The following is an 18184-nucleotide window of genomic DNA, read 5'->3' on the forward strand; positions in this document are numbered from 1 at the left end:
TTGCCATAACCAAAATGTCAATGCTAATGGTTAAATACATTTCCTTGAATAAAATCTGCCCAAGACTTCAGGAAACACATGTATGAAGAGCAGCCAGAAAGTAAAGCAGTTTGTATGATCCTGGGTTCAACAGCCCCACGTATGTAAAGAGCTGGTGAACCTTTTCACAGCCTGGGACAAGTAAATCATTTTTTGCACCAGTCTGGCTCGAGAGTCCAAAAGCCTGGCTCAGCCATGAGTGTGTCGGTGTCAGCATCCCGGGTGTGGGGCACAGTTTCTTGGCCAGCTGCAAAAAGAAGGTAACTCAGTCAGCCAGCCAGATCCATAAAGCAGCAGCTCACACTGTTATTAGAGGCCTGCCTCCCCATCTGGAAATTAAATGCAAACATATGCATAGGCCTAAGTGTTGCTTAAGAGAAAATCACTACCCTGACAACACTGAATGGGACAGGACGGAAAGAAAAACAGAAAGTACAAACCAGTATCTGTGCCTTCCCCATTTAATTTTCTGTACTGTCAGAGGTACCTTCATATCTAATTCAGCGCAACTTAAAGGACAAAGAATTATGAGGTGAGGAAGGAATGAAAATCCATTTGTTTGTTAGTACTATAACAAGCTAAGAAATATCTGACAGAAAATTTACATTACATGTGCTCCAACTCCAATTTACTAGGTGGTTCAATCCTCCCAAAAGATGGCCACAGCATTGCTCCAACATCCTATACTTCATTCTTCATTGATACCCAAGGTGTCTGCAGAAGGTTTTGATCATCTCTAATAGCACAGAGGAGAAAATTTGCCTTTCCTCCCTGTGGGAATCAGATACAGCTTTCACACAGCAGAAGTCAGACCCTTTGATCAATATGCAGCATGTTAAAAAATGTATGTAATCCTGAGTTGTATCCCTAGTGACTTGATTTTTTTCACTGGGGAAAAAGTAGAGAAGAAGAGAATTTAATATTAGTTCTTTTTCATATTAATAAAAATTATAACAATAAGAAACAACAAGATAAAAGGAAGATAAATGTGAGACTGTCATTGAATTCATGACTGAGTGAATTATCATGACAGCAATGGACGTGTCAGGCAGAAGCTTAACACCCGATCATTCTGAAGCTTCATGTCAATGAAGTTCAACAGCAACTGTAGGCACTGAAAGCAGAGACTGCTCACATCTGTGTGATCATGTCTGCACTGGATGCCTAAACCAAAACGCCAGGGAGGTGGGGAGGCTGCTGCTCTCTCTGCCAGATGCTGAGCAAACAGCCCCAGGGTGTAACCACACCAGGCAGGAGGAAGCACAGTGACTGCCCAAGGAGCTGATGATTGATCAGGGTTAAGCAGAAAACCTCTTGCCCTTAGGCCAGCGCCCCTCCACTGGGCCATGCTGACTATCATGACTGGGGAGAGCTGTAGTAGGGGGTTGCCCTTTTGTAAGCTGTTATTTTCTTTCTAATTTTTCATGGACCTTTTTAAAAAAGGCATTTCTTGTCCATTCCAAGAAGCATTTTTTTTTCTTCTAAAGAAAATACTTTGAGAATTTCATCAAAGCTTGAAGCAAATACATATGATCCAGGGACTAAATAGCGCAATCCCCATTTACAGGTTGGTCCTTGATACATACTCCCTGGGTCCCTGCAAGCTATGAGCTTATCCAGGCAGGGGCAACTTTTGACACAAAGCAGGTTTATTGGACTCCAAATGAAGCTGCATACCAGCTTTCTGCCTCTCCCTGAGGCTTTGGCTTGAACCAAAATGGAGTGACACCTATTAACAAAGAGACCTTCAAGACTCTGCCCTCCCACCCTTGCTCCTTCCCCTCCAGGCACAGACACCAAGGTCCATCTGCTGGGATTAACCAGCCTTCAGAGTCTTTGCAGGCAGCTGGGAGATGGCTTTCAAAGATACGAGATGGCCCAGGGTGGGCTCAAGGGTAAGGAATTTAGTTAAATATCTTTGGAAGGGATCTAGTAGGATTTGTTTCCTTGTTTATATTATGCAGTATCAGTCATCCTTAAGACCCTGGGCCTGTGTGTCAGTAAAGCTGGAAACACAGCCAGCCAGCAAAGGATCCCGACACTGCTCCTCATGATCCTGTCCTCCCCATGCAGAAATGCTTCCCTCCTCTGACATTCAGAAACTCCTACATTTTTTGGCTCAGTTCACCTAAATGAGGGAGAATAAGTGAAATAGTGAGCAGCAGAATACTTTGGATTGAAACTGCAGAGAGTCAGCTTTTCTTCCTGGGTAATGGTGCTGCTGCTGCCCAATGCTGAAACAACAGTCATGGCTAATATATGGCAAAGAGATTGTAAGTCTCTGCTGGCCCCCAGGGAGAAAATAATCATAAGCCTGCTCAGTGTTTGTTAAAAGATACAGGTAATTGTGGAAAAGAGCAACAAAAAGACAATTGAGTGGCTGTGCAGGTTGATTTATGAGGGAAGATTAAAGGAGCTGAACATGAATGGCTTAGCTAAACAGTGACTAAAACAGGACATGAAAAGTAGCCCCTGTCAACAGTATTTGAAGTGTCTGTCTGAAGGGGCATTAACTGTTTGGGTGTGGATATTTTGAATAAATGGAGGTCTTGAAAAGGAGGTCGGAAATGCAAGTGCCAGATGAATGTTAAGGAAAGTTTCCTGAAGAACAAAACTTCCATGGCAATCTCCTCTCCTCTGTAATGTGGGACGCCCCCTAAAAGGTCATCTGTGCTGAGCAGACATGACCTAAGGAACTTCTGGGAGGTGTCTACTCTCAAATGCTGCACTGGCATCCCCATCTCTAAGCACCAGGGCAGAGACAACCAGACAGCATGACAATAAAATCCCATTCCAAAACTTGCCTACAAACAGAAGATAAAAATACCCATGCCTTGGGCTTCAGAGATCAAGCAGAAATGGAAGAAAATGTACAAAGTGAGGAGAAAGAGTGATTCCCTGGAGTTCTCTTATAGTACTGAAGGATGATGTAGGGCTGGGTTTGCTCACAGGTAGTGAGAAGACTCATAAATGTCAGCCTTGACACTCTGCCATTATTTGGCCTCTCCGAAACAAGAACTTGAACTGGAATAAGGGAAATTATTTTTAGTAACACTAAAGAGACCCAGGTTGGTCATCATTCAGCTGTTATAAATCACATAATTCACACAAGGCACAGCACCCTCCTCCCTGCCTAGTCCACACAGGACTCAGTGGTTTGACCATGAAGAGCCACACCTCAGGTTCAAAACAGCAGGGAATTAGAATTAGAAATTAACTTGCCATATCCTGCTGCTTTCTTTTCTTTCATGTAATCAAAGACTGGGCAGCCAACACTGCATGGTGAGAATTCCATCTGGAGAATAAAGCATGTATCTACTCATCTAACAGTGAATATACATTGCACAGAATACACATTGATAAGAGAGTTGACAGTTCTTTGGTTCAGCTGCCATGACACAAACCCCTGTGTAGATGTTCTCCACACCCAAAATGGGACTAACACTTTCTCCCAAAGTTTGGTTGGCCCTGCCTATGTAACATCACCCACAGCAGGAAATGCTTCTTAGGGAATGAGTGCATTGCACAACAACCCTTGCTGGTGTTTGTAGCTGAGGTAAGATTCATTAGTGCACTTCCCAGCAGTTAAAATACACATTTGATCATAGAATCATAGAATCATTTAGATTGGAAAAGGCTGTAAGATTGAGTTCAACCATTAACCCTCACCAGTAAACCACATCCCTCAAATGTACCCATGCCCATGTAGTTCTCATCAATGGGCTACAGACACCCCTGAGTGCCTATTATACTGATTTTCTATTACAGCAACAGCTCACAAACCTAAATTGTACCAAGACACCACTACAGAGGTGTCACGTATATTTGCATCTTTAGTAACTTTCAAAAAACTGCTATATTTTATTCTTCTCTCTGTCCTGGTCTTCTAATTCTCTTTTCATGGTCAGGAACAAATTTTCCAAATTTTCATTTTTCAAATCCCAGAGGATTTCCTACTTGTTTCACATTACAGTGGAGAGAGGGCAGTAGAACCAGCAGGGCAGTGGTAGTGCACAGCAGAGAAACATGCATGTGCTGGCAGAAGGGCACCAGCCATGAATCCTTCTATAAAGGGTGGAAGGAAATGTCATTGTCTTGATACATTTTAAAAAAGGGAAGGCAAATATATGTAAATGCAAATATATCTTAATTGGTCATGGTGTCAAACGCTCCCTTTAAATTTAATCTAATGCGTGTTTCACTGAGCTGTCAGCAATCTCCAGTAGCCTCCAGGCACTAATGAGTGAGCATCAAGGTGTCAGTGCTTCTGGCATTAACCTCAATTAGGAGGAGTTAGGGTGATCACTGAATCAAGGGTCAGCCATTCATTGCTGACACATTCCTCTGGCTGCAGCTTGCAGTCTCCTGCTTGAAAAGGGCTGGCAGACTGGCTGCCAACCTCCTCACCAGTAAAGAAGTCTCATACCTGCCAACATTACTGTTAATTACTATATTTGAAATCTGCACAGGTCTTAACAGGCATGGAGACACAAGAGTAATCCTATTTATGAGGCTATTCAATGTGGTTCCCAGGTAAAGAAATAACCTGTGGTATTAAAATTATAAATATCTATTACTTACTAATGGTCAGAATTTTTAAAGCTTCATTAAAGGCATAATATGACAAAGAATAGAAAGTCTATACAGCAGGGTTAGGCTTACAGGGAAAAAAACTCACCGCAGAGATAACCCATGTAATTTTAATTCTGCTCCACTTCTCTCTCTCCAGAGTTTCTGAAAGATTTCCTTTAGACATATGACATTCAGATGTCATCTTGCACAATCATTCTCAGGCGAATCTGCTTTTCTGGGGTGAAATCAAGGGTGGATCATGAGTGATTTTGAGACTGCACCCCTCCTAGTCAAGCATGGAGATCTCAGGACAGCCAGGCAGAATCCTCCAGACCCAGCCTAGGCCTGAAAGCCACTCTCTAGATGGCAGATTGCTGTTTGGCCTCAAGGAGTTGGGCATATTTTTGCCAGAGGAAATCATTCTGTGAGAAAATCTATTTAGTAACCTCAAAGTTGTGTCAGTCACCATAAATCTTGGTTCCATTACAGTTAAGCATTACATTTATTACAGTGGGAACTACAGGTCCATTATAAAACATTTCTTAAATTGCTAAATTTATAAAATTTATTAATAATACCAGAATGAAAAACGAAAGTCCCACCTGCCTCCTTCTTATCACCACTTCACTAAAACAGACTGACCATTCTTCCCTGCTGTCTTCCCCTGTGACTTTTATGCCACAGGCCTTACCAAATGAAACAAAACAAAATAAAACCTACACAACAAAACGTAGAGATAAAAGGATTAAAGGTCTCAGGTGCACACACCTCATGAACAGTGAAGCTCAGGGATTGCAGAGCACTTTAGCTAACTCTTTATGGGACTCTTTCCATAACAGAAGCTCTCCCAGAGTTGAAGGACCACAGCAGCAGGCTTGAAAACCTTCCCTAATTGTAAGGTAGCACTTGTCTTACAGCTCATTTTGCTTAGGATCATCATAAAAAATGTGCTTTGAACTCCCTCTCTGCTTCCTCCAGACCCATCTTCTTTCCTCCCCATCCCCAAGGCAATGATTTTTATCTCCAAGCCTCCATTTCTTCTCTGCAGGAATCAAAGGGGTTTCAAGCCTTTCCCTTGAGGTGACAGCATTACCTGTTCCTCCTCCACCTGAGATGCAGAGCTCTGCTTCCTCAGAATATTTATTTACCCTAATCTGTCTCAGACACAGGCTCATTCTGCTCTGGTAATGAAAAGTTGCTGTGTCTGGGGCAGCCAGGACAGGCGTGTTCGGACTCTCCTGGGTGGATTCATATCAAGCTACAGTGAGCTGTGCAGTAAGAAAAGACAAACAGAAGCAGCACAATGACAATTTTCAATTACCTGATTAACCAACCTTCATCTCAAAACTAATGAGGCTGTTTGTGTCAAGTTTCACATCCCAGTGCAATCGCTACAGTTAAACATAAACAGCTCCTTGTCCCTGTAGCATGTTCCTCCTTGTGCAGGATGGCAGAGCTGCTGTGGCCTGTTGTGAGCAGGTACCTCCAAGCCCATTAGTAAAGTATTGCCCCACTCTCTTCAGCATTGGCCAGCAAAAGAGATGGCATCTTGCCTTTACCCTCAGGTAATCCATGAACTCCAACAGATCTGTGCCATGAATCCAAATCACAAGTCTCCTTGACTGAGGGTCTTCCTCCTTGCATCTCTCTGAGATGCAGGAAACTGCATCTACAAAAATTGTTAAGTCATCATCAAAGGTGATAAAATCACAGCCTCAGAAGTCAGGAAACGTCAGCCTTGAGCTATCTGCTCACCCATCATGGTGCAGTTTTTATTTACGGTGCCACAGCTTTTTTAACAGGTTCTGTTGAAGTATGAGTAATTCTGAATATGAGGTCTAAGTTTCTGAAAGGAAAACAAGCTCTTTGCTTTTCCTTCACCTGGATGGAAACGTGCAGAAGTCTGGTAGGAGGGTCAACAAATCCATTTGTTTGCAGAATCTGGTAACAAATGTTATATCACCAGGGAGCATCTACTCTGCCCCCTCTGCCGTACCACCAGATGCAGTCCTTGACACTTTACAACAAATCTGACCTCGAGAACAAAAGTCTAAAAGAACAACCAGCCAGTCAAAGAAGTCAGCAAATATATTGACCCCATCCTAACTCCTGGAAACATTTAGGGAATTAATAGAGATGAAATGCAGAAAAAGGACCTCAATCCCAATCAAAACCAGTTAATAGGAAAACCCCTCTCCAAACCCAAGTGTAGAGATTGATATAACCATGACCTGAGGTGCCAGATACCAGGCTGCTATTGGAGAACTTTTTCAGCATTAGCACTCATGGCTAGAGGTAATTTCTCAAGAACTTAAATAAACATTATGTTCCTCTCTTACTTGGATGAATCTTTAAGAGTTGGAGATCTGTCAAAGAGTGGGAGTGGAAACCAATAAATATAAGGATAAAACACTGGTATTATCATTACATAGAAATGATAATTTTGACCAAAAAAACATTTGCATAAGAACACAGTGGCTGAAAGCATCTAACCAGGTCATGAAACCATGGAATCACTGAATGGTTTGGGTAGGAAGGGATCTCCAAATTTGTCTAGATCCAACCCATCCCCGGCATGGACAGGGACATCTTCCACCAGAGCAGGCTGCCCAAAGCCCCATCCAACCCGGCTTCGAACACTTCCAGGGGTGGGTGGATGAAGATGTAGATATCTGCATTGTGGAGGCTCTACATGTAGATAACAATGTGCCAGCTAAGCACCAGGAGCCCCATTTACAGTCAGTACAGGAGAACTGTCACTTCAAATATGCAGTTCATCTCTTTCAGGCACTTACTTTAGGATGAGATGATTTGTGCCTTAAAAGTAGCTGCTTCTCCACATTACGTGTAAAAGGAGTTTTTCTCAGAAGGGGATGTTCTCACTATAAATCTCTATGGCTTATATGTCTACATTTGGTCAAATGAATCCCACTTCATGAATTTTTCAATATTTGTAGTCATTACATGAGGATTGGATAGCTTTTTTAAAAATACTCTATAGCTTGAAGAGAAGCATAGGCTTGATGCAAAAATTACTTGACAAACCTCTATTAACTTAGGAAAATATGACAAAGGATTTGAATAGATGTCCTAAACTATGTCTGAACTCAGTGTCTTGACAATGAAAGTAGCCACATGGAATTATATCATATCATATCATTATTCTGTTCTTTATTTACTTGGTAGGTCAAACCTATGTGGCCATGCATTTCAAATCTACATGTTTGTGAGTTCTGCTTCACAGCATTATACAAGAAGCCCAGTTAAACAAACATTATCAGACATTATACATTCAGTGGAACATCCCTAGAGGTAGATTGCCTTAAATGTTTATTTATTTGTAAACAGAAATTTTATTTCAACTTTTGAAGAAAGAAAGTCTGCATTACACATTCTGTGTGTCTTTCACTAGCAAGACCCTGCCTGCATTGCCCTGTTTCAAAGGGGTGTAAAAGGCTTTTGTTTTTTCTTGGAAGTCTGGAATTGCTCCTTTTCTATTTCATGCAGGTCTTGGAATTGAGTTTTATAGCAACAGAAAGCGCTTTTTGCAGTGATAAAAATACATTTTCTAGATTCATGAATTCATAAATTTTAAGAGCAAAAGGAACCATTACATTCATCCAGCCTGAGGCATTGATAGATTTACTGCACAGGAGCTAATGGGCCAGAGCACAGTCCCTTTGAGATGACAGGAGAGAATTTGTGCAGCTTTTTTCCCTTCCTCCTCATCATCATCATGAGGGCAACCACCTCAGAGCTGCCTTGTTTAACAAAGACCCTGCCTTGAGTCCAACTTGAAAGAACATTTCTTTAAACACATTTTAGAGAAAGCCAAGCTGCTTTCCCAAGCATTCAGAGAAAGCAAAGGTCAGCACACCCCCATTGCCCCAGAGCACCTCAGCCACCTCTCCTTGACCCCATCTGGTCTCCCAGCAGCACCAGACACCCCAAAGCAACAGTAGCTGCTGCCCCTGTGCTCAGGCTTTGTTCTTTACCTGCACAATTCTCTCGTTGGGATGTGAAGCACTTGGCCCCTGGGACTCAGCTTATTGCCTCATAAAGCAGGATGGCAGGATTATTAATGTGGCAGAACTGCAGGGTTTTCCAAGCAATTTATGAGTTACCATGGCAGTTCATTAGCTCTCAGCCCAATGACCCCTTCCTGGCAAGCATGAATCAAGCAGGAGGCACGCACACATCTAAATGTACGACAAATATTCACATCAAAAACACATCCAAGGCCATATTTCCTCCATTTTGTTCAGCACATGTCCAACTGCAGCACTAAAAAGCCACCAGTTATCAGGACTGATAACCAACCCACTGAAACACATCTAGACACAAGAAATTCACAATCCCCCTTTTTTATTTTCTTTTATTCTCATCAAGCCATTTCTGATGGATGCCTGCATTTAAAGAACAGCAGGTCCTTAGCAGAGGATATTTGCAGCCTGCGTGGAATGCACAGGGAGGCAGGTCTGGCAGTGGGGACAGTGGGCACTCTGAATGGCTCCCTTGACTTTCAGTGCTCAGAATAAGGTTTCACTTTACACAGGGACAAGCCCCTCATTCCCACTCAAGGAAGAATTTGAGAAAATATTTAACTTTCATGGTAATTATCCATAGGTCCTAAAATAAAGCACACACTTCAACGCTTCCTTGAGTCCAAGTGGTGTGTGTGTGAAAAAATTCCACAGGTTTTAATGCAGTGCTCAGTTAGGACTTCAGCACAGGCAAAAAAAAAAAAAACCTAATCTAGCAAACTAGAGAGGAAAGAGATACAGAGAATTAAAGGGAGCCTTTGAAGTTAATAACTGGACAATTAAAATGAAAAGATTATGAGCACAGTAAGTTTTATCAATAAGTACAGAACCACTACCAAGCTACTCACAGATATTACAAAAAAATACAATGTTTTATACCAAAGAAAGACAGAGACAAAGGAAGATTTTGGGGGAAGAGGAAACAAGGAGAGAAAGACAAAGTAAGTCTTCATTGTATTATTTTTCTCAGTTGCATTAATGCTTTTTTATTTTCTTTTCCACTCTAAGACTTTAAGGGTATTTAAAAAAAAAGGCAGAACTAAAATTTCTATATCTGCCTCTATTACAGCTGCCACACTCAGAGCTCAACCTCACCAGGCCTTATGGGGTTCCCAGAATGAACTTGCCTTTTTCTTTTGAAAAAGTAATTAATGTATTTATTAGTGCAGTAATGGGACCCACATACTGGAAAATCCCACCTTCCATACCATTCCATTAGCTAAATGTGGCTTTGGGCCAAATTTTTCTCATTCAGCTCTTGCCAAGGTTCAGGTTTGGAATGTTTTTATGTTGGAGGTTTTTTCATCTGTTTCCTTGGCTGGGCTAATGGGACCCTAATGCTCACAAGAGATCTCTATCACACCAGGCTGCTGGGTGCTTGTTTTGCTCCAATCATCTCATGCATACACACAAACTGGTGGCATTTCCCTCTCAGCTAATGATGCCAACAGGCCTTGAGCCCACAGTGCAAAGGTGTATAATTTGATATGGAGAACTGCTGACTTAAGCCATTCTCACTGGCTGGAGTAATTACAGCCAATATTTTTAAAATATACAACTGGGCAAAAAGTTAGACGACACCTTTATTTAAGAACAGATTCATCCAGTAAAACTGTGTGTGTCTGGCAGGAATTCTCATGTCCAATAAAACATGGCAGCTAGAGGAATGAACCTTCAAGAAATATGGATGTGGCTTAAAGAAAGCAAAGTTCTTGTCTCATCCATTTACCTCTTGGAGATCTGGAATAGGGCCCAGGTCCTTCTGTCAGGCTAGAGAAGAACAGTGTGGACATGATGACCTGAGAGATCCTGCAGATGTTCTCCTGCCAGGACTGGGAGATAAGGCACCTCACCAGCTCTTCACTAGGCCTTGGGCTACATGCACACTACCAATCTGTCACAGGGCCCATCTCAGCTGTGACTTCTGCTAAGAGCTCACAAACTTTTCATTAATATTACTTTTTGTCATCTCATAAATTACTTACTCAGCAGACTTTTTTCATGAGTTGCTATCAGAAGGACATATTTGTCTCCCTCCAGTCCTTCCCATGCTTTAGCACCAGAAGAAGAGCTCAGCTGCTCTGCCCCTGTGGTTACTGAGGTTCCTCACAAAGGAAATGTCTGCATGAAGACTCTCCCAGCCACAACCACGTCCATCGCGGTTCTTGCTCTCACCAACTCTTCTGAAGCAGCGCAGCAGGTCAGCAGCACTGGCCAAGGACACATGGCAGTTTTTCACACAGGTAACCCCAGTGCACATGGCAGGACATCTCTGCCACATCTGGGCAGGCAAGGAGTGACAGAAAGGAGCAGACTGACTGCACTGCCTGATCTAGAGAGTGATGTGGTCACTTACTTGAAGCAGCAGCAAAAAGGGTTGAAGTGATGCTTGGAGAAACCCATTTGTACACCCATCACATTTCCCAAGTATGCCAGGGTCACTGCATCTTTCACTGTTCTCCAGAAAACAGTGGCAAGAGACAACGTGTTTCCAAGTGCAAGGGATGGGAAACAGGGATATTACTGAGATGCAGGCAACAGGGAAGTGCAGTCATGCCCATTTGTCCCAGCCTGTCCCCTTTCACCCCCACAGTTTTGGTGAAGGTAGGAGAGCACTATGCCAGGAGCCATAATGTGTACAGCTTTAAGGAAGCCTGAAACAAAGAGGCAGCCAGCAGGAGGTTTTCTACACTGATATCATTCTCTAGGTCATGAGGATACCAGAATGTTTGGTTTTATCATTTCTTCTAAAAGAATTCCAGGACTTAGTTCTGTCTGGCACAAGCACACAGAACTGGAATTTGATTTCTTGTTTATTTCATTTTTCACATATTGAAGGACTTTGCTATTTGAGGGGAGAAATATGTGTCTGTTGATCACAAAATCCAGCTCAGAGACATGTCTGAGATCATGGTTTTGAAAAGGATCCATGGCCACCTTCAAAGGATGAGGCAGATTTTACCCACAGAAAAGCAAAACATGCCATTTTGTGCTCTCAAGCATGACTCATTTCCTGATGCAGTTAGGCTTGGACTAGAGAGTTAAGGTCAGATTAAACGAACATTAGTGCCTTTTATAGTGGACTTTGAGACCAGGACCACAATTCTAGAATAAGACCATGGAGGCCTTTGAAGAAGAAATCCTCTTGGAAATACATCATGGGGTTCTGTTTGTTTTCCCTGGATTTTTGGGGGGATGGAGCTCCTGTTTTCCCTTCTATATTGCCTTTGTTTCTGTCAAATCCCCATGAAGATAAGCTTCTCCCCAGCCTTTTTATGAGAAAAGTGATATTAAAATATCACCTTCCTGACTAGAAATCTCACAGGGCTTTGCAAGGATAGCTTTGCTACTTCTTGCTGCATCACTTCAAACAAAACCCAACCTTCCTGCCACTCCTGCCAAATGAAACAACAGCCAGACAAGCTGAGAGCCTGATGCTCCTGCATCAATGTCTCTGCTCCTCAGGGTGCTGCACAGCCACCATGCTGTAGCCACTACACAAAATGTTACAGTGACCCCATCTCAAATGCTTTCTGTCACACTCAGCACGCTGCAGTTACACACAGAGAGTGACCCACAGACCCATTGCTGTCTGAGGGCACAGACAGCTTCTCCTTCACTACATGAGCCACTGTCTGCTCAGAACATTCAGTACAGCACCAAAATTTGCACTTCCAGATAGACACAGAAAGGAACACAGAGAGGGAGACTGAGCTGATCCTAGTGACAGCTATGTAAGCAAAACTCTGAAGGAAATATTTTCAAATATGTCAGCTACAAATGACCAAAACATCATCACAGTAAGAAGACAGATGTTGTTTTTATATTAGAGAGCTCAGACAGGAACAATTTTCCTCTGTTGCAAAATAAGATGACTACTCAGGTAAGAGCACAGTGTCTGCTTAATGCTATGGCTTAGGCTCCCAACTGAGAGCAAACTGTCTATTTTTTGTTTAATGACAGTATTTTGTTGGAAAAATTGTTGCTAAGTTTACATGACGATTTTGGGAGTGATTTTCTACTAACACAGTGAATGAGTATGGTTTGGTAATCGCCTGATTCTATGATACAAAATTAAATAAATACAGAATAAAGTAATAAGGATCCTACTGATAACTACAGCTTTGTTGCAGGATGCCAACATTCAGTGTGTAAATGTCCACTGAGCAGATTGCCTTCACTGCCAGATTTTTCTGCTTTGAAGAAGCAGATGAATGGGTTAATAAATACCATTTTCACATTTTTTCCTTTTTCTATAGAGCCAATGAGAAAAAAAAAGTGACAGAATTAAACTACTCTGGTGATCCCAAGCTTTTCCTTGTTGACCAAATAAGAACCACCAAGAGCCAACCGGAAGTTCAACAACCTTTTGCATCTTATTCTCCACACACCACTGTTCCACAAACATAGACCCCAGTGAGAGTTAGAGAATTTTGTAACTTACCACAGGTGTAGATGACATTAAGATGCTTTTGGATGCCTGGGTAGCAAGGATCTCCAAATTCATAGGTGCTGGCATATATGCTGCAGCTTCTTTTCCCGTGACAGCGCTTGATCATGAGCTGGAGAGCAGTGGCTGACTGACACTCTAAAAGGGAAAAACAATACCTATCTGTGAATATTTGTCCACTCACAACAAAAATTGCCTAAAAATAATTTCCCAGTTGCAGACTCTGAGAGTACATACAAGATTTCCATATTTAAAACTCTTTGTGTTTACATGAGAAAGTGTATCTGACTCTAACACACCTCTAATAAATTTAAAGAACATTGAAGAATCACACAAAGTAGGCTGAGAATAAAAGATGTTTCACCTTTGTAACAACCACAAGAGGTGTCTCAAATCTCCCTCTCTGGCCCCTGTTGAAGACAAAGGTGATCAGTGTCGCTGTCTGCTCCTTGTTGTTCTATTTCTAAATCTAATGAAAATTACTATGAGATTTAATAATTATAATATTATTATCTACCATATAAGTAGAAATATTGTTTTAATCTCATTCATTCCATGCAAGTAGGAACATTTTTAATATTAGAAATTTATAATATGAGAAGTTTCAAAAGTGTTTTCCCATATATTTTTATCTACAAGGTGATTTGGCCTGTTTTCTTACTTAGGGTGAGAACAATTTGCACAGATAAAGTCTTGAGCTTTTAGGTGCAAGACTGACAGTTTGCTTTTACTGTCCAGCCAGGACCAAGCTCAGGGGGAAACTTGCAAGGACACATTTCTTCAACATCAAATTGTTGCTAAAAGGAACAGGACAGCTGCAGAGAATGGAATACAAACCCCTTTTGGTCACTAATTAGGAGGAAGGGAAAGGAAAAATGGACCTCAAAAGGTACTGAGTGCTAGAACCAGCATAAAATAAAAGCCATGAGAGACACGGGAAAGCCACAGAAAAGCAAGCCTACAGGGTAACATGCCCTTTTTCTCAAATCAAAGGCAGCATTTTATTTCACATCAAGAAGAAGGCTCCATGCGAACATTTTCATACTGAATGACCCAAACTTCCTTAGGGGATTTCTGAGCCAATGAGTGTCAGAGGTTTCAGTGGAAACATCTGGCATACAGCAATCCTGATTCATTGTCTTTTTGCAAACGTCCAGCTAGAGAAACGCAGCAAATCTAAATGCTGCAGAGGATTTCATGGAGGGTGCCTATTCTTTTTATTTGTTATTGCTCTCACACATAACAGAGAACATCCCACAGCTGTTGGCTTAGGGGCCTTGCCCTCTGGCACAGGAGCATGCTGTATCCATGGGGAATTACACACTGCCGGTCCTGTGAGAGGCACAACAAGGCTTTTGCATCCAGCATCCCCAGAGATGGGCAGCCTTTGGGACCTTATTCCTTACAAACAATTCCTTTCCTTCCTTATTCCTAACAAACTATGGACTCTGCTCTCCACCTTAACAGATCAAATTGACTCTTCAGGTGCCAAAGCTGTAGACTCATCAGACAGAAAATGCTTCTAGGAGTTTTATTTGTCATATACTCTAACACTAACACTGACAGTTTTTCTAGCCATCACTAGCCATGTCCTGGTATTAATGGCCTCCTTCCTACCAAGCAGTTCTGAACAGGCCATGGTCTACACCCAAATTGACTTTAGCAGCAGCATCTGCATCAGGAAACCAAAGAGGGCTAAATTATGGACACACCTTTACCCCCTTTGTTTAAGTGATACCTTAGAATGATTTTGCCAACCAGCATTACTCCAAAAAGGTAATACAGCCTGAGAAATAACAGGGCTAGTCCTAATAGTCAATTTGCAGAAGGCCCCCACTGTATTTTTGGGGCTTTGAGCAACGTGGTCTAGTGGCAGGTGTTCCAGCTCATGGTAGGGGGGTTGGAACAAGATGATCTTTAAGAACCCTTCCAACTCAAACCATTCCAGAATTCTCTCACCTTCTGGACTGCCTGGGAGAGTTATCTCAGCCAAGACAACATGCCATGGACCATACTGCAGTTTCACAGTACAGATGTATTTCCAGTACCTGTGCCACTGATACTACACAATTACGAGTACACATGTAACCACAGACACCCAACTTCTTTGGGCACAGACCAGGCCACCATAGTCACAAATACCCGCAGTGAAGTTCTCAACTCTCAGGCTGCCAGGCTGCTCCAGCTCAACCTGCACCAGCCAACATGAGCAGAAGAGTAGAAGAAGCTCTCTAAGCTTCAATTACAAGTGAAGATGAAAGTCCCTCACATAGAAAGTAGGGCATCAAGATTGTAAAATCCTCTTTTACATGGACTTTTTGCAAACCATAGGATGAAAAAATATATCTGGGGAAAATGTCACCTGCTAGGACTGCAGCACATAAACCTCCCATAATTTAGCTGAAAGCAATATCTGGAGCCTATCCACTCCAATGTCCTGCCCAAAAAACAGCCAGCTTTGATGTTACATCAGTTTGCTCAGGAATTTGCCCAGGCAAGTTTTGAAAATCACAGAGAAATATTTCCCAAACTCCTTGGACACTTGATCCAGGGCTAAGCCCCTCTCCAGGTGAAGAATTTTTTCATTGTGTGTAATCAGGTTTCTACTGCTGCAACTCATGTTCATTGCTTTTGATGCTCATCTGCTCTTTCCTTCTGTGTATCCCCAAAAAGAATCTTCTGTAAAACCACCTATTCCTTAGAAAAAAACAGAAATAACATCATACCCAGAACTTTCTTGTCTGAAAACTGAGCAACTCTGTTTCCTTCAATATTCCCCCATATACTGTATGTTCCAAGCCCCTGACCAGCTTGGTGGAGCTCCCCTGGACTTGCTCCTGTTTTCCAACATTTCTCTTTACATGGAGAACCCCAAACCAGACACTTCAGTGTTCTAGTTAAGCTGTAACAAGTCCTGCCCAGTTTGGTACCACCTACAAACCCTGTCCCAGGTCATTGCTGAAGATTTCAAACAATACAAACCCTGTCCCAGGTCATTGCTGAAGATTTCAAACAATCTCTGCCTGCCTTTTAAGTGGCTGCCAGTGTGACTTCAATATAGCACAGAGGAAGTTTCTTGTAGTGCTCCATTTCCTTGACTCTTACTGCAAACAGTCACAATTTAGGAAAGTCTTACTGTGTTCCCTGACCTCCAGACCTGATGAACACCAGAATCTGGTGAATGCAGAAGTGGCAGAAAGTCATCTGAGGTATCCATGTTACAAGATCTAGCTAAACTCTACCGACAACAACAGTCTCCCACATGGTAAATTGAGATACTCTTCCCATTTTCCCCATGGAAAGACCTGAGCTATTCTCTTGGAAACAGTAATATTTTTCTAGCCTTGAAAAAAACAGAAATGGGGTCTAGGCACAAATTCTGACCAAGTGTTCACTTCAAAGACTTCCTTTTGCTCACAACAGGGAATTTTCCCTGGTTTTGCCTCCACAGAATTTCTAAGCAAAAGTGCCTTGTACATTCCCATAAAGGCCTGGGCAAGCAGCTTGCAGTGTTTCGAAGGAGGACTACACCAACACTGAAATTAGCTTTGTCTCCTATCTTGGATTTCTTGGTCTGTCAACATGTTCATCCTCCACATAACACATTGAACTGGAAAATGCAAGAGCAGCAACCACAACCTCCAAATGGGACCATTTTCCATACAGAGTTCAAAGGGTTTCTAACAAGGAGTTCATTTAGCTGCGTGCCAAAATGTCATATTCAAGCATCTTTATTCCCTCACTAATGAGCACTGAAGATGTCAATAGTACATCTGAGAGGCGGCTGAGTGATAGATGAGACTACAGCACCTTCATAAATCACAGTCACCACCATGGCATTTGGAGCTCTAGGAGTGACAACATGGTATTTTCTTTTACCCCTGTGTCTCAGGCTTATAAAAATAGTGAATTCACTCCTGTTAGATGTTATGAGGGGCACATAGGTAATTTAACTTCCAAATGTAGATAAGTCCTTGGGAAGCTCATTGAAGTGAGAGCTCCAATTCTATAAGGACCTCTTCAGAAGGTGATTCCAGGTCAGAAATCTTCACCTCCAGGTGCCCATCCTCAGAGCTCAGACAGGCAAGAAAACAGAGGGGTTTTATCCATAAATCAAGCATTTATCTTGCCAAAAAGATGCAAGGAAGCCAAGCCCAGTAATGTGGTGTAGCAGAGTTGGGCTGTGGTTCCCTTCAGCTGGCCAAATTAATTTTTTCGAGGTCTTCAGAAGTGGGAGACTAGACATGGCACTTATTGTACCAGATGTCATGCTCATTCAGGGCAGCATTACATTTGGATTAGATGATCTTAAGGTCTTTTCCAATCTTAATGATTTTTTATTCTATGATCTCCTTTCTTCTGCTGCTTGTTTGCTTTCTAAATGCAAATTCCAAATGTTTTATGAGATACCACCCTGGCACCAGTAAAAAACAAGTGACTCCATGTGTCAGAGATGTGGGAAGGATGCTCACAAATGCCAACACCGTATCACTAAGTCTGAGGTAAGCACTGCTAAGCAGAGCCAGGCCCCTGCTGAGAACCTCTTAAAGCCCACAAAGCTCAAATCCCATGATACAGCAATAAAAATTGCTTTAAGACCTCATAGATGATAGAGAGCCCTCTTGGAGAGGTTGGGCCACAGTTACCCTTGGCTTTCATTAGTCTTGGATTGCTTCACTACACTGCCAGAGAGCACATATGAATCCTGGCTATGGTGAAACTTTCACATGTGAAAGCATTTAAAAGTATCATCTGTGCTTTTCAAATATGGCATTTTCAACTAAAGGTGGGGCTGTGAGGGAGTGGGATCAGCTCACTTTATTCTCTCTACCTCTGGCCCCAATTTCTTAAGTTGCATGTCCCTCCAGCCTTGCTCCTGGTGCAAGGTGAATTCCCTTTCCCAGGATCACTTCACAAATGCAGACCACTGGTCAGCTGGATTTCCCAACATTAGTCTAAGTCCTCAGTGGGTAATTCACCTTACCAGTAATTCACCTTACCTACTCCATCAGTCCAGTCTCTGTTAGGGCAAACAGAGCTATGATGGAGGATTTTACCAGCTGCAGCTTGCAGACAAAGT

At 42.3% G+C, this 18184-nt stretch overlaps 1 protein-coding gene across 2 annotated transcripts in view; it reads right to left on the reverse strand.

Moving 5' to 3' along the window:
* EVA1A (eva-1 homolog A, regulator of programmed cell death) overlaps window positions 1-18184 on the reverse strand; it is a gene marked incomplete at its 5' end in the record, with an annotated part of 201876 nt that overhangs the window by 90764 nt on the left and 92928 nt on the right. For both annotated transcript variants that reach the window (XM_084201574.1, XM_084201575.1), the window contains one exon: window positions 13099-13242. In XM_084201574.1, coding sequence (XP_084057700.1) covers window positions 13099-13242 — 144 coding nt within the window. The remainder of the gene's footprint in view (window positions 1-13098; window positions 13243-18184) is intronic.

This window comes from Fringilla coelebs, assembly GCF_963513975.1.
Source record: "Fringilla coelebs genome assembly, chromosome: 3".
In the NCBI taxonomy this organism is placed as follows: Eukaryota; Metazoa; Chordata; class Aves; order Passeriformes; family Fringillidae; genus Fringilla; species Fringilla coelebs.